Source organism: Varanus komodoensis, unplaced genomic scaffold, assembly GCF_004798865.1.
Source record: "Varanus komodoensis strain SLA01 unplaced genomic scaffold, ASM479886v1 scaffold32, whole genome shotgun sequence".
NCBI lineage: Eukaryota > Metazoa > Chordata > Lepidosauria > Squamata > Varanidae > Varanus > Varanus komodoensis.
The window spans coordinates 8,207,730-8,229,154 of record NW_025335798.1 but is presented as its reverse complement, the minus strand read 5'-3'; the positions used below and the strand labels follow the sequence as shown (position 1 = coordinate 8,229,154).

The window sequence follows — 21,425 nt, the reverse complement described above, 5'->3', positions numbered from 1 at the left end:
TTCTCCATGAGCAAGCAATGTATGACTAAGTGGAAGAGATGCACATTCAGTGAAATCTCCTGTGACATTAGCATTAAATGGATACCATCAAGGAAAAATTTGCTGCCTACTGTTGCATAATCTTGCAGCAGTCTCATTCAAGGGAATGTTTCTGGGTGTGGCCTACTGAAAATTTTCAAGACCTAAGCATTTTGTACTTTAGAAAAGCAAATTAGGACTCTATCATTCTTTGGCAGAGAGTTTCAGCTTCCCATTTTATGTACTTCGAATTTCACCTTGATGTTTAATGCAAAGTCAAAGGCTGCTATTAAGTGTAGGTGACTGCCCATTTCTGGCTATACAACTAGGAGAATTAGAGCTTTCTTGGAGAGACTGGAGGGATGCTATATAGCCCAAAGACAAGCTTTTAGATGCAAAGCCAGCACAAAGAGTGGGGTGGGGTGGGGGAATGCAGGAGGTCATGAATTATATTTGAGGTACACCTTGATTTGCAGGAGCACAAATTAGCAAAGAAAAAGCTCTGGACAGTTTATGGTGGCCAGATGTGTTCAGCAGAAGAGCCACACAGGGTAAATCTCAGAAGTTTGAGAGCTGCAAGTGGGTAGTGAGCAGCAAGCAGGCACCTGTGGGTGGGGGGGGGGGGGGGAGCGAACAGCAGGTGGGTGCTTGGGGGGCTTGCAGGAGGGAGTAGCAAGCCGAAAAATAAAGAGCCACATGTGTCTCCCTGGCCTCTAGTTTGGCCACCTCGCCTATGTACCATAACCAGATACACTTTGCTTAAAAGGAAAATCCTTTTCCTTATAGTATTCAGTCATAAAAGAGGACTAGACTATAGTGACTCAGAGTTAATTTGGCACAAGGGAGGAAGATGTATAGAATAAATACAGTCAGACAGAAGTTCTTTATATGGGTAAAATAAAGCCATAATTTAATTTGCTATATTCTTTTTCTCTATGTAGCAAAGCTGTTGAGATGAAAGCTGTGGTACCTTGCAGAGGATGGTAATAAAAGTCATATAATCAAAGCCACAGGATGGTTACAAGGAATCTTTTGTTCCCTTTTCTTTATAAATGTATTATCCTGTCTTTTGGAAAACTTCTTAAGGGAGTTTACATTAATAAAATACATTTTCATATGTCTTAAAAGAGCAAAAACTTACCAGGTTCTTCATGGCATTTAAATGTGCAAGAATACTATCTTCAAGGTGGGTATTTCCCTTTCAAAAATAATTTTAAAATCCCACTTGTTGGACTAACAATGCAATGTATAAGATATGTCTACACAGAAGTGAGTCTCGCTGAATTCAATAGCAGTTACTGTCATATTACAGACTATAGGGCTGCCACCAGTATTTAGCTGTGAGTCCAACCGATCAAGCATTCATACAAGTCACACATGCTATCTGCCTTATTTACATGCTCATTCCATGGTGCCACCCCTTAGCCAAAAAGAGTCTCCCAACAGCAAAGAGCTCATGTGCAGCATTTTTTCGAAACCATGCCAGGAAAGGTCAAGTTGACCTGCATGGTCCTCAACAAGAAGGCCTTATCCTGTTTATACTAACTGTCAAATGTTCATTCACATGCAGTCTTTTTTTTAAAAAGCGTGTCCTTGTGTTCAGGATCCAGCAACAGCAACACAGAAAGATAGTGCTTTTTAGAAGCTGCTATGGGGGAGGTACTAATTCAACAGGTCTGCAGTATCTCATTTTACCGGCTCAGGATACTATTAGTTATGCCCATTTATTGCAACTGCCAGCCAACTTCAAATCATGCAATAATGCTGGGAGCTCCAGGATTGCACTTACTGGGCAAGGGTGTTGCCCTGCCTTAGCTTGCATTAACTTATATTATCACTTCATCCACCCAATAATAAAAGTTCTCTGCATTATGTAGAGCTAACATATTGAAATGCCATCCACAAGCTGCACAGGAGAAGCAATTCAGAATATATATTTTTGGAACACCAGAAAATCTAAAATGGCTGGTACTGAAGAGGAAGGGCTTTGCGTGGTGCTGAAAAGATAAGGATGGGGCACCAGGCAAGTCTCCTTGGGGAATGCATTCCAGCAATGGCACAGCAGCTGAAGGCCCTGAAGAATGAGATGGGGTGTAATGTCACCACTGCAGGATGCACTAAGGAAAGGGAAGGAAACTTGTGACTCCTGTAGCTCCCCAGGGTATACCCCTACCCCTAAACTATGGGGGTCACTTTTTAAAAAAGCACAAAATTCCATCTATAGCACGTATGGAGAAAGGTATGGCATTCCATAGCAGTTCCAGACACCATTTTTGGAAATATTTTGTATTTTCTCCCCTGTTTTGGTACTCAAATGGGGACAGGGTTGGGGCCTGCTGGAGGAGGCAGGGGTGAAAATGGCCCTGGGATCTCCTGAAGATGTTCATCCCTGAAGAAAGGGTTAATTAATTCTTGCCAGTAATTGCACAGTGGCCAGGTATGAATGGGGGTATCCATACTGCATATATTCCCATTCCTTGGTGCTCTGGTGTCAGTTTTTCTTTGCATCCTGACATGTTTGCAGCCCTCTAGTATTCTGAAGTTGTCTGCACAGCACAGGGTGGGGTGTCAGATTTCAGTAAGAGACTAGTCTCCCTTGCCTTTCATATCTTCATAGACTGATGAGGCACACCTGTGATAGTAAAACAGTAGGAGAGAAGCTACATTTCAAGTACGTATTTTTCTGTGCTCCTCTTCAGGACACCACGGCCCTGACAGACACCTGGTCTGCCAGCAAGGCAGGATGATTTGAACATTTTGTCTTTCTCCCATCAGAACTCTTCCATACTCTTTGCCAAACTTTGCACTGATAGTTCATCATTTGGTTTCAGGAAGTTATGATTCAAAGGGTAATTTGTTTCATTCCAATGAGTGGAAATCAGTGAACCTGTCCAAGAGCCTCAGGGACTTGGAATGGAACATATACATATTTAGGCTTTCTTCCTGAACTCATTTTAACGAATTGATCTCAGAAAGTATTGACTGCAAAGCCTCTGGTGTGCCTGGAGAGCTTGAGAGTGCTGCATATGGGATGCAAGTAGAATTGAAGAAATCATTACAAATAAATGCATACAAATATGGGTCTGTTTGGCAGTAGGCAGACAGCAACCCAACAGTCTCCTTTTATGAGAGACAGACTAGGCATAGTTTTGCCCTGTATATGAAAATAAAGCGTTGCTTGCAGGTGTACTATTTGTCACTATCATCTGTAGCAAATGCTTCCCAAGTTTGTATGTTGTCCATCGTAAATATGTGGGTGAGGGAAAAGAAGCAAGCACCTTTTTTTTAAGGAAAAAGAAAGTAATACAGTTTTTCTTGTCTTTTTGGGGGGATGTGCAGAATTCAAGACACTTTTACCCAATCCTGTAATGGTCTGAAATCTTGTTTGGATTTTGCAGCAGGAAGCAGTAGAAGAAGGAAAGAGCTGCATGAATCTGCATAGACACGTTTGTGTTCTCCTGCCTCTAGGACAGGGCTGAGCAACATGTATCCCTCCCGATGTCAGTGGGCTGTGCCCTCCCCCCGAGTACTAGCCAACATAGCCAATGGTGGGGGGTTGATGGGGGTTGCAGTACACATCTGGTTGCTGGACTAGTGTAGTTTGCTCAACCCTTCTGTAAGTTCTGGTTCTTACGAGAGGTGTACAAAACACATGCCCTGTGCATCAAGTACTGAAGGCTGTATGAATGAATTGTAAGCCCTGTTCTGCTTTAAGATGCAATCAAATGGGAATTCTGATTGCTCATGCGTACTTTGTGTCATAATCAAATATAAAAACACTTCATAAGACCCAGTCAGAACAGACAGCCAGTGTGGTGTAGTAGTTAAGAGTGTGGTATTGGGATGTGGGAGATCTGGGTTCTAGTCCCCACTCAGCCATGGAGCCAACTGGGTGACTTTGGGCCAGTCACAGACTCTCAGCCCAACCTACCTCACAGGAGCGTTGTTGTAAAGATAAGCTCGAGAGAACAAAGAGAACTATGTAAGCTGCCTTGAGTTCCTTGTGGGATGTAAGAATGAATGAATGAATGAACAGAGCAACTATTTATCCTGTGAAAGTTTACTACAGCGTGCATATGGCTATGTGAATGAATAATTTGTAATGCCTAATCAAGCGATTCGGAGAATTTTATCATCTGAGTCACTAGCATGATTATACAATTGTATGCTGGAAGAAAATAGGTGCATTGGGATCTGGTGGCAATTTAAAGCCTTCGAAAGAACAGAAGGTCTCAGTAGAATTTACTATGGTTAACGGGTAATCCTAACCCTTCTCTACTCCCCAATATTCAAAGCTATCTGTTTAATTCACAACAATTTCTTCACTTAGGGTATTGTGCATATGTGCCCCTTTTCCCTCCCCAGTCTGTCATATATGTATTTTTCCGGAAGTTTCAGTCTTAAGACATAAAGCACAAAATTACAATGGAGTGGGAGATTCCAGGCATGTAGATTGAATACTGCAATCTAGGGGTTTGTGTTTGGGGAATTCCTGACTGGGCAAAATTACCCAAGCGTTTTTCACACCGTGTCCTATCTTGGTTGGATTTGGCTGGTGCACGAATGGCATTGGAAGTTCAGGTTGCAGGTAGTGGCATGCCCTTCTTTTCCTCTCCTCATCACCATCCCAGGCAAGATCCGCCATGAAGGTCACAAAGGCAGCACATCAAGCTTTGTATCCCCTCTTGGGAGCTGATATTAATACTTCCTGAGGAATATTAGAAGGAACGTTAGTGTAAGTTGATGGACAATCTGGAACATGGAAATACAGTACCAATAATTTTTTGGAACTCACTACCCCAGGATATAGTGACTGGTACTACTTTAGAGAGCTTTTGAATAGGATTAGAGAAACATGTGAGTATATCTACTGAAGATTGTTAGCCTGATCCAGCATAGTATATTGATTGGGAATATTAATTTAGGGCTAAGGAAACCTTTGTTCAAATGTACACTCAGCCTTGTAGCTCACGGTGTGATCTTGAGCCAGTCATTAAACTTTCAACCTAACCTACCCCCAGGATTGTTGTTAAAATAACATTTGTGAAGTAGATTTGTGTGTAGATTTTTAGGACACTGTTTTGAGAGCTGTTTGATAAGCAATGGTATATAAACACTTTAAATAAATAAATATTTAGTTCCTGGAGAGAAAGGAAGCAAGGTAAGTGGAGCCTCTCATGTTCAGAGGCAGTATAGCTCTTGCTGGTAGTTGCTGAGCAGAGCAACACGGAGGGCAGGTGCTTTCAGAGATCCAGGATTTCCAGAGGGCAGCTCAGGAAAACAGAGTGCTGTGTCAGATGCATCCTTCATCTGATCCAACAGGGCTCATCTTAATTTCTTCATTCACATGCCCTGACTAATATGTGCATTGATACATTTATGTTTGCAACAATTTATGTGAACTCTGGCTATTTTCTGATAAAGCTCAAAATTGTCACCTGGAGTGTTTGAGATTTGCAGCCACACAGTGAGCCACGAGCAAGCAAATATGCCCAGTTTTGTCTCTGAATAAACACCCTGAAGTGGATTTTCCCCTCACAGAGACAGCCTATGTCTTCTATAATGTAAGTGAAGAATCATTAAGCAGATGTCCTGCCCTAGGACTGAGTTACATCTGGTACAGCAAAGTCACGTCCCCAACAGTCAAAGCAAATCAAAGGCAAGGTTTGTCAGGGTCCTGGAATGATCACTGTCTGAAACTCACTCAGAAGACACAGTTGTCTCAGCTACAAGCAAACACCTTCTTAAGACAAACCTGCTGTAAGCCACTCCGAGGACAAAGAGCCACTGTCCAGTTCTGCACCTGCTGGTTCTCACAGCCTGGGGTCAGTGACGACTACATTCGAGAGGTGCCTCTGAATCCATGGAGACTGATAGGATCATGTCCTCTGGTCTTGGAGTAGGGAGCTGTGGTGGAAGAACCTGACATGGGTGGGATAAGACTCTAAACGGTGTTCAGTTGGCTGGACGGACATATCTTATCATTGAACAGGGCAAAAGCTCACTTTCACTAATGACAACTTTTTGGTTGGTTTCAAATTGGCATAAGCAAATCATGCTTCATCTCAATATGTCATCATCTTCAAAATATCCAAGGAAGAGATCAGACATGCAGATATGGGCTATGGGCAATTAATTCCAATTACCTTATTTTTATTTTTTTTAGAACCAGCTAAAGTGAGGAGTCCTCAACAGAGGGGTTTAGAATTCGACTTGACTTAACATTAACGGCTTAACATGACTGGTGGCAGCCTGCCATTCTTTTCTGCGATGCTCTTGCAAAGAGAGGGATCGACCAGTACAAGCAAAAACAACACCCTCCTCACAGACAATATCTTGTAGTAGTGAGTTTGGAAAGCTTATTGATCTTTGCATATTTTTCAGATGCAGAAAACTAGTGCCAGACTCAACAGTGCTGCTGATTTTTCCATTTCCAAATGCTTCCTTGTGTGCCAGAAGAGAACATTTGTTATCCTGCTGGACATTTTCCACATTGTTTTTAAGGCATTAGCCAAAGCATATTCTGTTTTGTTTTTGATGTGGATCAAGTACACTCACACAATGCTAATTGGGAAGGATGAGGACACAATCCCAAGGGTTGTTTAATTCCTGTTTGCCCGTATAAGTCCTCTAGAAATGCAATGGTGCCTCTGTGGAGTCCCAGCATATCCTACTTTATTTTTAAAAGATTTAAAAATCCATACTGGCCACAAACACCCACCCACCCACCCAAACAAGCAAAAAAAAAAAAAAAAAAAAAAAAAATCTAAAATATTGGAACATACTGTATAGAAGGACATGCTTTTAAAAAGCCCACAAATTACTAATGCACCATTTATTAAAAATGACTTTGAATGTGGTATTAAGAAACCACATTCAAACCACAGGTGCAATCAGCAGTTGGACTGCAGGGTGAAACTTCTTGTTCTGCTCAACTGGAGGGCACAATTTCCAATGGAAAAATGGTGCTTGGGAGGAGGGTACCATATCCTTTTTGGATCCACCACTTTCCACTTGCCTGTTTCCCACATTTCTCCTGCAGACTTTTCTTTTCTCCCAGGCCCAAACATCAAACCCTAAATTCCTTAGAAACAGGTGTCTGGAATCTCTCCTGGGGTGGAAATGGGGGAAAGGAGCTGGAAGCCTTTTTCCACTTGCTTCTTCTCTGCCAGAAATTGTGTCCTCCAGGCTACACTGCAAAAGACAAACAGTGTCAGGGCTTTGATGACAAACAGGGAAATGGAACATATATTCCAGGTTCACTGGCCAAAATTGATGGTTGCAAATTGAGTGAGTCTGTCTAACACGGATGGTTAGCAATTGCCCAGTCTACCTATTGGGGCAGTGGATTCAACATATATGTCTTCTATTCCCAGGCTTCTGGTACATGGTAATAGTTATATGACTATTTAGCATGAGAACTCCTGAGTTCAATACTCTGAATATTTTTTCATACAGCTCCAATCCTGAAGACAATTATTTGAATCAAAATGCCATTACTTTTCATGAAACTTACTTTAAAATATGACCTAGGATTGTACCCTGGACATGGGGAATGCCATTTTAAACCCTTTTGTATACAGTGTAGAGCTTTCATTCTGTGTCATCCTTCTAATTTATTACAGCTGAGAAGAAATGCCCTCCACCACCTGATGTTGTGTCAGGCCATGGTGACTTGCCTCTTACTCAGAAAGGAGAGTGGGTATTACAGCCGCCTGACCAAACGGTTGCTGGTGTTGATTTTACTGCAGCTGTTGTCCTTTGTCTGCTTTCTTCTATCATGTCATCACTGACGATGCCAACTGGCACCAGGATCCTGGGAAAGTCGACCAGCTCCTACGAAAATACAATGGCCCCCTCGTCCAGAATCCGTGCCTATGCCAACAAGATGTGACCTCTCTGCAACAACAGAGACCAAGACAAATGAAGTCTGGGAAGTGCACATGGGCCACTGAATGAGCAGGAGCCTGCCGTTCAGTCCGAGGAGAGCGGTACAGCTGTGGATTCCAACAGCACCATCATAAGGACGTCTCAAGAGCGTTATGGCCAGGCAGGATGCAAACTCATGCATGTGTAGGCAAAAAAAGTCCTACAATTCCCAGCATTCTTCCACCTGCCACCCTGCTCAGGACTTTTTCCCTGTGTAAGCATGCATAGGATTGTGGCCTCAATGGAAAAAGTGTCGCATGGGTTCCTGCAGAAATGAGGGCTTAGAATGCATTTTGTTTTACAGGGAGGATGCATGAAGTCACGTCTTCTCTGTTGCCTTTCTACTTTATGGAGAAAATCTAACTGTGGGAGGGGGTAGGGGAAGAAGAGCAGCACATCTCTGCAGGTGTAGATGTCCTTAGTGCTGTGGTGCAGTCTTTGCAAAGAGGAATGGTTTTAACATAAGCCATGGCATTTGGAGAGGCCAAGCCTGCTCTCCACACCCCCACAGCTCTCTTTTTGCAGGCATTTCCTGGTGTTCTTTCTCATCCCACCTTTGCAGCAGCCCAATTCATGTATGACTACTTTTCTATTCTGCCTTTTCATCTCCTGAGAGGTGCCCAAAGCAGCGTACAAAATGCCCCTCTTCCTTTTAGCCTTACATTCTGCATAGGTTAGGCTGAGAGTCAGTTACTGTCTCAGACTGGCGCAGTGAGATTCATGGCTGATCAGGGGCTAGAACATGGACCTCCCGTGTCCCAGTCCAGCAACTACAATACCCCACCCAGAGCTGCTGGACTGATACCAGGAGGAGAGTAGATACAATAAACCATCCTCTTCCCTTATGTTCTGGCCTCTTTTTTAAAAGGTCCTGCAATTATTTTTTTACTCCTCCCTCTCCCTGTGCAAGCACACATTTTCTGAAGCAATTTCTCGTGTTCCTCCCCTTTCATAGTGCGTGGAAGCCAACGAATCATGTGACATTGCATCTGTAGCTAGTGCCCTCCCCTCCTAAAAATTTTACATGTAGCACCATTTTATCTTGGTGATGCAACACAACTAAGATTCTTGGGAAAACCACATCCTTGTGAATGGGAAAGACGGTGTGCGCAGGGGGTGAGGGGTGGGGTAGGCCAACTAGAGAAAGCTGAACAGGGGTGGGGGGGTGGAGTGAGAGAGGAAGAGTGAGGAGCTGCACTCGCTGGTCTAGGGTGCTTCTAGATGAGCCTTTTTAATGCAGAAAATGAATCTCATTCGTTGCCCTGTTAGTTCCAGATTGCAGCAATTTACACTGCAACTTGCCTGTTTTTCCTCACTGTTTCTTCTTCCTTTTTCTCTTACTAAGATGGTTGGAGAGTTGTACAGTGCTTCTTGACAGTGCCTGGTGTCCTCCATCTGGAAGCCGTCCGGCCTGTCAGATAAGCCAAAGCCAGCATGGAGGAAAGAGATCGCTGAGCTACACAAATGGGTGTGTGTTTCCACCAGAGCCAGAAGAGGGAGTGCACATTCCAGCTCCCTCCGGGTTTTTCTAGATAAAGCTATTCATCGTTCTGTGTGGTTTTGGTTTTGTTGTAGCACTGAAATTGGAACTCTACAAAAGAACTTTTCCTTTCCTGCTTTCCCATGGCATGACCTCTAGATGGCCCTGTGCTGTAGTGGAGCACCATTACGCAAGGAGAAATTGCGCAATTCTAAATAACGAAACTGGGAAAGTGCTTCAAGAAAACATTGTCTAAAAACCCCATAAACAACTGTGAGTAGGAAATCATGAGCACACACATGCTGTGTAGCAAATGTGCAGAGAACCTTAACACTCTCTGTGAGAAGGAAGAGATTAATTGTCCTTTGCTGACCCTTTCCATCTTGTCCTGTAGTCTAGATGATAAATAGCACAAGGTTCATGCATAAAAAGTGCTATATTCCCTCAAAGTGTGGCAAGTTAATTGCAAATGTAGCTTATAATAGAAGAGCAATGACTGTGCAACACAAGGGGCTGCCCTTCCGAGGCATCCTGGGATCTAGTCTAATCTTTTTTGTATACACTTGTTACTTGTTCACAGCGCAGCAACCTTATCGAGCATCAGGCTTGCAAACAGTAAGTAAAATAGAAGGGGATGCAAGCACTTTGAAAGCAAGGATGTAGATTCGGTTGAATAACTATATCATATAAATGAATGCCTTGTCAAGACTGAAAAAAATCAGTCTTTTTTTTAAACTGTTAGCTATCTTCCTTTTATCTTCCCAGGGCCTCTTGTTTCTTATTATATTAGATTGCAAGTCTCTGGTAAGAAGTATTTTTCAAGTATGTGAGCTTAGACTGAAATATCAAATAGGATATATTGTTAGTACTCCAAGTGAGAAAGACTGAGAACTACTGTGGATGAAATACTGGTTATGATTCAGCAGTGCATCCTCATACTCACAGCAGATAAAGAGGAATCATATTATTGGAGTTATTCAACTCAATCTGAGCCACAGAAGGACTATTAGGAATGATATTTTAATTGTCTTAATCTAAGAAAAATGCAGAAAACTGAAGAGATTTCAAAGGAAATTAACAAAGATGGCAGAAGTATTTACAAGTACATCATGTAGAGGGAAATTCAAGGAGGGCTACACTGGGTCTGGAGAAAATACGTTTGAAGAAGGACTCGGGAGCTATCATATCACAAACAGAATGGGCAGACGTTTTGGTCAGCCGCTCCTACCACCTCTTGGGAGGGCATGTGGCACATGAAAGGGGATCCCCATGGCAGAAATTCCTCCAGCCCTCAGAAGAATCCAAAGGTTTCTGTAAGCCAGATGGGAAGCCTCTGGGGGCCAAATTAGCTCTATGGGACAAACCTTTCCCATTTCTCTGTTAGCCAGTAAAAGAAACATCCAACTATAAAAGTAATTGGTCAAGGCAACAGATTGCCTGCAAGTAAGAGAGATTTTTTTTTCAGTGGGAACTTTAAAGGAGAAGCCAAATAAGTCAATAGCCAACATGAATTTTCTATAAAGAATCCTGTTTTTGTGCTGAGGGCCAGACAAGACTATCTCCCCAATAACACCCAATACAATCTGGGAGAGATATGATTCTGTCAGCAAATGTGCAGCAAAAGCAAAATTGTATTGATTTTTCCCAGAATCAGAATGAAGAGCACTAGCTGCCAAAACAGAACAATCTAACAATGAACACATGGATTGCCAAATGAGTGCAGACTCATTAATTGTTCACACACTTTGTAGCCTGGGGGCTAATAGAAAAGTCAGTGGAGAATATAAGGCATTAGGAATATACTGTCCCTTCCCGTGTAAAACTAATCCCTTATGTTCCCTTTTAATCTTACCCTTTCCCCCAAATTCATTCTCTTTTCACTAGCAGCATGTTCTGTAAGACCCACAGAATCCCTCCAGTGGTGCTGTAAGATGATTATTTCTGCTCCCACACAGGAACAAAAGACTGCTTTTGCTTTCCTTCAACTAGTAAAAATGCTCAGTCACATGTAATTAGCAGACTGGAATCTTACAGTATTGTCTTTTTAACTAAACAGCACAGCTTTGCTAATGTCGCTGGGTGAGATTTGGCACCCTGCGTTTATGCAGATGGTCTAACTGTTAGACCATGATGAAATCTAACTTGTCCCTAAAATAAATGTGTTCGGAAGTCCTGGAAAGACAAACCTCCTGCTTTCTACAGCAAAGCCAGCCTTGTACTCTTTAAGCTGTAACTAGAAACCTGACAGTTGATACCATTTGACTCCAGCAGTGGGGGATAGTGCACTATAAGAGAGCCTCAAGGAGGCCATGTGGCCCAGAGAGATCCTTCTGAAGCTAATTCGCCTTGCTTAGGTCCAGTTCTATAACCAAGTGCAGGGTTCTGAAGGGCCACGCTAGACGAGGCATGGATTGAAGGGTTGGGTGTTCTTGGATGGACAAAAAAACAGAGGAAGAAGGAGGTGATTTTCAGTTTGGGGGTGGGGCGGGGCAATGACTTGGCGTAAGAGCAAATCTTATTTCACCAGTGCCATGCTCCTAACTCAAGTTTTCTCCTCTTTGCCCTTTGAAAGACTTTGTTAAGGTAAAGGTGTGGGAGAGCTGATCACGAGAATTCTTCTGGATTGACCTCAGATGTCCAGCCTGTAGCATGGCTAGGAAGAATCTAGAAATCTATTTAGGGTTCAGGGATGAAGAGACAGAACACTGGCACCCAGTGCATGCCTGAACCTAGTCTGGGTATGTGCATCTGCTCACCATTGTGATGGGATAGAGTTCCAAGGATCTAGGCAGGGTAAGGTCCATAAGCAAGGTCAAGATGCAGTCCAAAGCTAAATATAATAGGTTGGGGGAGCGGGGAATGGGAAATCTCAAGACATGAGTCAGAACATCAGTATTCAAATACTGTCTCAATGCTGAGCGACTGGAAAGGAAAGCTTTTAACTCTGTTCCTTCAGAGCCTGCTCGGCAGACATCTGCAGGCCATTAGTGCCACCTGAGGAAATATTGTCTAATGAGCTAGACATGGCTTATGAGTAAGCCTTTAATCTCAGGGAGCCCCTATTCTTCAGGCAGACACTTCTGTGTCCAGCGGCTGGCTGAGCCTTGACCTGAGCTCCCTGGGGCCAAGAGGTGACTATGCCATGAATGTTGGGATCAGTAGCTGCCTTCCTTGAGGACAAAGGACCACCAACACCCATTTACTCCAAGATCCTGCAGACACAGGCAGCTCCTCTGTGATGTTTGGCTGAGGAGGGGGCTGGCAGGAGTTCCTGGTTATCCCCTGAAGCAAAATGGCGGGACAATGTATCATCTGCCAGAAAGTCACCGTGCGGCTTTCCCCTTTTCAATAAGCTGTTGAGGACAGGGGTTTAAACCAGGCCCTCTTTTCTTCCCAGGCAGATTACTGGAGAGCTGGAAAAGGTGCAGAGGAGGGCAACCAAAATAAAACAAGGCTGCAATCCAGTAGGGGCTTACCTGGGAGGAAGGAACTTGCTTCTCAGTAGACATGCCCAGAACTGTGCTGCAAATTAACAAAATGATTAAGGTGCTGAAGTGAATTCTGTTATAAGGAAGGATGGGCACATCAGGATCTGGGCTTTTTAGTACAGAAAAAGGTAAGGGATTTTTGAAACAGTAAAAACAAATTGCTTGGATCATTGGTTTTGTTGGTCCGTATACAGTACTTTGCATACTGCAAACTAGGACACTTTTCTTCAGTTAAAGCATATGCTTTTAACAATTGAATAAAAACATAAAATTGGGTTTTACAAATTTAAAGCACATTGTTTTGTTTTTTAAATAATATTGTCATGTTTCATTTCAAACCAGATTGTTTAAAATTGTCTCAATAAAGGTCAGTGAAAGTTATGCCTATATCTTCTGAAAACTAAATCAGTGGCTTTCTTACCACACATTAGATTAAAGGTTGTATTAAAAAATAAGTATGAGTAGAGTATCTTCCTTATGTAAAGCATGATAGATATGGCACAATGAGTTATGTGTGGTGGTGGTGCTGGTATCTAATGTTAGTCTTACTGAGAGCAGACCCATTAGAATGAATATAAATTAAGTTACTCATTGTTTATGTCCCATTCATATCAATGGGTGTACTCAAAGTTGGACTAACTTTGAATACAAACCTGTATCATTACAGACTTGAAAGTATGGACTAGGGATTGGGAAATCATCAAAACACCAAGAAGATACCAGACTGTAGCATCCATAGAAGGTTCATTTACTGGTTCTCATCTGGTTACTCCTATTTACACTGGAGTTTGGTAATGTGCTAAGTGATTTATAGAACAATCCTGTACTTGCCTTCTCACAAGTAAGCTCCATTAAGTTAAATGGATCTTAGTGTCAGGTCAGCATGTATAAAATTGCAATCTGAATTATAAATATTCTGTATGAATAACCACATTTTTCATCTGATGAAAATAAGCTGTTTTACAGTAAGTACCAATACAACCCTGGCTTCTGGAAAGTTCTGAGCCCTTGTTTAACTATAAAACAGAGACATGTACAAAGTGGGATCAAGCAAAACATATATTTTAAAAAAATCTATTAGTTTTAACATTGTCAGATGAAGGAATTGAAATTGTGAAAGGTTGTACATACCTTGGCTCAACCATCAATTCAAAAGTAGACCTCAGCCAAGAAGTTGGAAGAAGACTTGAAGGGACAGCAAGGAAGGAACTAGAAAAGGTCATCAACTGTAAGAATATTTTATTGGTGACCAAGGCCAAGATTGTCCACACTACTATATTTCTGATCACTGTGTATAGATGTGGAAGCTGAACAGTGAAGAAAGCTGACAGGAAAAAATTTGAAACATTCTAAACATGGTGTTGGAAGACAGCTTTACGAATACCCTGGATCAACAGAAACATGAACAAGTGTGTCCTAGAACCAATCAAACCAGAACTTGCCCTGAAGACAAGAATGACAAAACTGGAACATCTATGCGAAGACTGACTGGAAAAGATAATCATGCAAGGGCAGTCAAAGGCCGAAAAAGAGGAAGATCAAATATAAGTTGGATCAACGCCATAAAGGAAGCCACAGCCTTGAGTTTACAAGAGCTAAGTAGGACATCTTGGAGGGTATTTATTCATAGGGCGACTATAAGTCAGAGATGACTTGACAACAGCAACAACAGTAATGACAACTAGTGTTAATAGTTGTAAGGAAATCCTAAGGAATTGATGGGATTGTGATAATTCATTAACTTTATTTAGGTTTTACAATACAGAGCATGTGATTTACTTCTAACGTTCTTAATGAACTGCTGCATGACACAGATAATAAGTAACTATGTCTAGTTAAATAAATTATGCTTTCTGTAAAATTACAAAACATGTTAATAAACTCCTGAACAGTATAAATCTGGGGCAGAAAGCCCATATCAGAATTCATGTCCGAGAGCACTAGCTGAAGTTTCTTGACCACAGTGAGAAAAAGGAGCATCCCTTCAAGTAATTTAAGCCCACGGTAAAGACATAACTGGAACAGACCGTTGGGGTGGTGTCAGGTGTAAGCAAGGGGCCCACTGATAGGATCCCCCTAGAGTTGCTTTCCTCTTCATCAGGGCAACTGGCTTGTTCCAGCACCTGTCACTCCAGCCCTGACAATGGTGGTGGTGGTGAGGAGGAGGAGGAGGAGGAGGAGGTGTCCCTGTCCACTTGCTCCTTGGCTTGCTGCACTGCTCAGGGGCAGTGACCAGAAACAGAAGAAGAGGACCAAGAGAGGTGGTTGATGTTGATGGTGAGAAGGTAAGCTCACTGAGGGAAGCGACCCATTAGGGTTTCTTGCTCAAGGGCCCACAAAACCAGTAGATCATTGTCAGCATGCAGGCGCATACGAAGTAGTCGCACACTGTCAGGTCTTTGAGACATCTAGCTAAGAACTGTCTACTGTACAGACCAGCAGCTGCTCTCCAGGGCTTCAGAGAGGGGTCTTTACAAGTCCTCCCTGGAATAACAGAGACTGAACCCGGGACTCTCTGCATTCAAAGAATATACTCTAACACTGAGAGATCTCTCCCAGGTGAGGATGTCATCACCTTGCTGCATGGGAGGACTCTGATTTGTTTTGCATCAACTTGAACTTGAATGTTCACCACCACCACCACCAGCAGCAGCAGCCTTGTTTCTCCCAAACCACTGCCTATACTGAAAATGAATGGGGTAGAAAGAGAGAATAGTATGAGTTTCATGGGAATGTTGGTATGCGTGGAAATGATGGCTGCAATCCGTTACTCACCTCAGGCTAAGCTCCACTGAACTCAGCAGAGTATGAGGTGGGAAGATACATATAGAACGGCACTGTGCATCTCTAGTCTTAGGTATGCACTTGTGAAGGACTGCCATCATGGCAGATGAAGAACAAGAGGACCATCCCTGAATTACATTTAAGTGCTGAGGCAGCCACCATGCCCGTTGCAGTGCTATGAGGTCTGGTTCATCCCCAACGCTGGCTACAAACCTCTAGGTCGTTACTCCGAATTAGGCCACAGCCCCTTGCTTGCTCAGACAGAAGAAGCTCTATAATTCCCATCATGCTCCAGTCAGCATGTTTTTGGGTTTAAACATGCATAGGACTGCACCCTCAAAGCAAAGGTGGGCATTCACCTTTAAGCATGACGCTCAGTTTTCCTCCTCTCTGTTGACAGAAGGTGCAATCGCTCAGCAAATATGGTTTATCCCTTACACATCCTTGATGGTACTTCGTGATTATTGGGCACTGCCCAGAGCACCAGGAAGCGCTGCAGCTGCTGCCTACAAGCTGTTCCTACATAATCAGGCCTCTGATAGCCTATCATGCAAACACCCACAATTATTTGCTTTGCCAGCCCATCCCAGTATAAAACATTAGCATATAAGCAAAATAAATTTCATTTGCTTTATCTGAAGAAGCCTTCTTCAGATCATTCAGTCTTACGTTCAAGAAGCAGGAATAGGCAAGGTAAGTTCTAACAAGCATTCAGTCCCTCCACAGGTTCACTTCTAACAGTGCAGCCCATACCTGCCTGCTTAGTCTTGCTCTCAGGTAAGTCAGGTAAGTATGTATAGGATTGCAACATTTCTATTTTACTTCAGAACATAACTCTAGAAATCATGGTATTAAACATGAGGACTTACTGAAACCCCTCCCTTTTTTCAAGAATATACTATTTAATTTAAAAAGAAATGTTCACTGTCTGGGCTGCTTTTGAAATTCTTCGTGCAGTTTTAAAATTTCCACATTCCAACTAGTCAGAATAGCTTCATACTGGGCCCAAATACTTATTTATATTGATTACAGATTATATGGGAGCTTCTGGAAAGTTAAAGCATGTCCTTAACATTAGGATCTTGAAATCCAAATAGGAAAAAGAGACAACAGGCCTTCCATTTTAAATTTTTTTAATGCTTTTATTGCTTATATAGATGAGGTTGCATTAAGAGTCACTCCATGTCTTCATTAGACAGACTGCAATTACAGGGTTGCATCTGGCCATCAGGCTATCTGCTACTGGTGTTAAATCTACGTGTTTTGTAGTCATGACAAACAGTCATTACTGTACTGACAGTGTGACGGTGACCTGGGCTATGATAGATTGGAGTAGAGCTACCGTCTATGTCTGTTGAACTAAAACTTACATGCAGCATAACATGCTTTAAATCCATGTTTTCACTGGTGGATCAACTAGCAATGTTTTAATTTTGTTCTGAGAATTAACCACACAAGTATAATGCAAAGAACAACAATTCACTGACTGTTTTGATTGGTTTTATTTGAAGTTTGAATCTCTTTCTAAAATCAGCTAGGTATTTCAACATGAAAATGGAGATATACTAATGGTAGTGCTATGAATAGGCAGATGAATCAAATGTTCCATCTTTCATATCAAAAACTAAATTTGCTTAGTGGGTGTTTTTTTTAACAACGAGTGTTATGTATATGTTATTGGAAGACATTCTTGTACAACAAAAAATTCAGGAGGATTTTTTATTAGTTCTGTCCCAAAATAAGCACTAGAATGATCAATGTTTGCAGTTCCCATATGATTAGTATTGATGGAGAAAAACCATTTTTAGTTTTTAAAGCTAAGGTCATAAAAGTCTTAGTGAACTTATACTGACTAGAATTTTAAGAAACTAAAATATATGGTTCTCATAGACATCCATGTTTCAACCCATCCTATGAGCTAAACATTTGTGCCTCTACTGTACAACTCAAAGATGTACAATATTCTCAGGACTCAGAATAACCAAACCTTTACTTGGGCTATGTATTGACAATGGCTTTCCAGAGACTCGGCAGTAGTGCTCTAGAGCTGTCCTTGCCTGTGGTATACGACTTCATGGTTTTTGTCCCACCATATTCTCCAGGACAATTTAGTATTTGTCATCGCAAGAAAGCCAAAGTTTTAGAACTTGTGCCTTGTCAAAGCCAAAACTATTCCAAGCCCCTGCCCCCCCCCCCATTTGACCCCCTCTACTGTAAAAGATGGATTGGATCCAGACATAGGCTACTGTCTATACCCACTTGCCTGGAAGAAGACTGATAGGATGCAATGGGACTTGCTTTGGAGCAGGCATATAAAGATTGCACTGTAAATTAATAAAGAAAGTGCCAATTAAAAGGCAGTTGACTGGGCAGTTACATTTTAATTCCCCATGGAATGCATTGGGAACTAACTGCAATGAACTTAGACAGACTCCAACCTGATGTATAGACATTTTGGTGAGACTGTTGAAGATTTCCAAAATGATTTTTTTTAAGTAAATAGGAGAATACTGGTCTTCTTTTAGCAGTAAAATTGACTAAATCCAAAGCTTGTCTAGTCAATGTTGTTATTTTATTGTCCTGTATAATCACACAGCTTGTGTAGTCTGTGTTACCATTCCATTATTTTGTATGGGACTTGAGGAAGAAGTGGAATTATATAGTATATTACAGGCTTTTTCTCCTGTATAAACCAAGATGTTTGTACAGATCAAGATAAGGATGCTGCCTGATAGCTTTAGTGCTTTGGGGGAAATTGTTTTCACCACTACAGAGAAATGACAATGTGCACATACTTATGGGATATTCAGAACAATGCCAATATTAACATGGTGTGCATGTGTATGCGTGTGCATGCCTGCGCCTGCATGCACACATTTTCCTCATATATTTTATCCCATCACGTGTTTCTACAAAAGCCCAAGGACACAAAAACTTGTACATCTGACTTCTTGCTTATCTCTGCTGCTTTTGTTCCTAAGTTTTGCTTTTCTAGTCCTTCTCAGGCGATTTCTTTTTCTGTTTATTCTCAGTGTTGTTTAATCTTAAGTTATGTCTCTAAATTCACTCCTCAGCTGCAGATGGCATAAGAATCTGCCGTGCATGTGGAGATGTGTATGGGAAAACCACTGGATTGGACACTATGATGATAATACTGATTTTGTATTCCTGCACTGTCAGAAAGCAAATACACACAACAGTTTGCTTACTAATGTACAAATGTAGTTCCTATGTGCTTTTCTTTTCTCCCTCACCCCCAGGCTCTGAAGATGCTAGGTTATACAGTTCTATGCCTGTGCTTTCTCATCAACCTTCATGGGGGCACTTTCTCATTGGCTTTGACAAAGGATGAGGTGTACGCAAACATCAGCAACCGGCATATAATAACGGACCAGGATGCAGATTCCTTGATAAACATCCAAACGCCTACGGTTTATAAAGGTAACAAAAATAAAATTGTGGCATTCCTCAAAAGCTATATAAAAATATAATGGGAGCGGACATATTATCACCAGTGTCATCATTATCATGATATTAATAATACAGCCATTGAAGGTACAGTGAGCCACATTGTAATCCTCTCCTATTTTCCACTAAATTTAAGAGATACAGGATAGTACTAGAACAAAGGAGGGGATATAAAGGAAGGAAATCTAACAATTGCCCCAAGACTCAGCAAAGTGTGTCACTTCAAAATCAGGGAAATTAAAAGAACCGGGAAGACATGATGTGGGCACCTCCAGGGTCGCAGCTTTGTTGAATTGCCAATGTGAGGACATGAAAGGTGCTACAGGAGTCTGGTCTCTCTTTTCAGACTACCTGGCAAGAGACTGCAGGCATGCTTACCACCGTGGGAGGACCCAGAATGGCCTGTATGTCATCCGTCCGAAATACACTTCTCAATTTGTTGCTGTCTACTGTGATATGGATTACGATGGAGGTGGCTGGACAGTTCTGCACAGAAATGATGTCAGCCAAAAGACACCGTGGTCAGGCTCATGGCAGGATTATAAGCAGGGCTTTGGGAACTTGCGGGGAAACCACTGGCTTGGCAATGAAATCATATACCTCTTAACCAGGCAGAATGCCTTCACTGTGCGATTTGTCATTGTTGATGGTAATGGAAAGAATAAGTACGCTGAGTACCAGAGCTTCAGGGTGGACAGTGAATCTACTGGCTATGTCTTGAGGCTAGGGAATTACACAGGGGATGCAGGGGATGCCCTGACCACAGTGGGTGAATCGGGAATCCATGACAACATGAGGTTTTCCACTGAAGACAGGGATAATGACCGGAGGGCCAGTACGAATTGTGCACTGGACAACGGTGGTGGCTGGTGGTATGATAACTGTTACTCAGCCCTCCTCACCAGTGGCCAGCACATTTACTGGAAGGGATTGTGCACACAGACTAGCAACTGCAAAGTAGCATCCATCATGATTAGACCAAATGGGAAAAACTGCCACCTACCTCGAAGGTATTAATGAATTGTTCCTTACTGCTTTAGAGGCTTCTTCTCATTTTAGCTCAGCTCTAAAAGTCAGCAGAACACCAATGCCAACATGTCGTTTGACGAGCTTTAAGATCTAGGGCAAAATGCCCCAGGATTTTCTTCTGAACAAATTGCATTGAAAGGAATGAAAGTTGTCTCGGACCACAGAGGGGCTGCCTCAAGACATTTTACTGGTTGGGACAAAGCAGCAAATTTTCCTCACCCCATTTGGGCATGTAGTACCCAGGGCTGGCTGAGTTTTTTTGGCCCCTTAAGCGGAAAACTCAGAAAGTTCCTCTCCTTGGAAGTAAAAAAGTAACTTGGGTCATCAGTTTATTTGGAATCCAAGTTCTGAGGTTCTGTGATCTCGAGCTCCCTTGATCTGCCCCCATCACAGCCAGTACAGGAAAAACTGCACCAGCAGCCTCCTCACTGCATGTCACTGGGCCTCGGAGGAGGAGAAAGGCCATCTGGATAAAATACCCGGCCGGAGGCATAGCCTGGCTTAGGATGCACGCAAGCTTTTGCATTCAGAGAATTACATGCACTGAGGGCACAAAGCATAGGACGGCACCCTAAAATAACATATAATTTGTTCCCTTTTCATGATACACAAAACTGGCTACCTGAGATAACTGCTGCACTGCCTAATGGTAGCAGCACACCTGGACCGCAATAGTGGGATTGTTAAACAACTCTCATTCACTTCAATGGGTTTCTTTCTCAGGAGAACTAACCAATGAAAACTGCTCTTAACCAGATTTGTTAATTTTGCCAGATCCCGAGGAAGCACTGCTTTAATTCCCTCAGCTTCAGCACTGGCATCAAGAGAATTGGAACAGTGCTAGGAATTAAAACAGCCTGTTCTTCCCTGCATATGAAAAACAGTGACTTATTTAAAGCCAACGTAGAGCTGAAATGTCTGTGCTTTTAATGAAAAAAATTATGTGTGATTTTCAGATACCTGCAATTAAAAAAAAAAGAGTGAAATGTCTCTGGTTTGTGATGTTCTTTCTCAAAGAGGGAGTTATGTTTTCAAAAATGGAGATGTAAAGATGTTCCGGGGTCCTGTTTGAACCTGAAATATACAATAATTCACCCCCACATTGTCTCAGTGGGGCAAGTCAAGTAGGACGCCAGAGTGTTTTAGCCCCACATTCTTTACTCAATGCAGTTCTGCGATGGAGCTTCGTGGAGCTCAAGGCAGTGTACATGTTTGCCAGCACTGTGAGG

General features: G+C 42.3%; 1 protein-coding gene across 1 annotated transcript; it reads left to right on the top strand.

Annotated features, from left to right (window-relative positions):
* The first annotated feature begins 4,581 nt into the window (after window positions 1–4,581).
* On the top strand, window positions 4,582–20,184 carry LOC123027544. Its single transcript, XM_044438478.1, has 7 exons — window positions 4,582–4,606; window positions 5,560–5,682; window positions 7,207–7,308; window positions 7,644–7,908; window positions 16,341–16,392; window positions 18,960–19,140; window positions 19,514–20,184. Exons 1-7 carry the CDS (start codon window positions 4,582–4,584, stop codon window positions 20,182–20,184), a joined length of 1,419 nt encoding a protein of 472 aa, XP_044294413.1.
* Window positions 20,185–21,425: the final 1,241 nt, after the last annotated feature.

Excerpts from the sequence above, each read along its gene's own strand:
- LOC123027544 (XM_044438478.1), top strand. The coding sequence starts at position 4,582 with ATGGCATTGGAAGTTCAGGTTGCAG. Across the intron at positions 16,393-18,959 it reads AAGAAGCAGGAATAGGCAAG|GCTCTGAAGATGCTAGGTTA; the intron begins GTAAGTTCTAAC and ends CCTCACCCCCAG. Across the intron at positions 19,141-19,513 it reads AACGCCTACGGTTTATAAAG|ACTACCTGGCAAGAGACTGC; the intron begins GTAACAAAAATA and ends CTCTCTTTTCAG.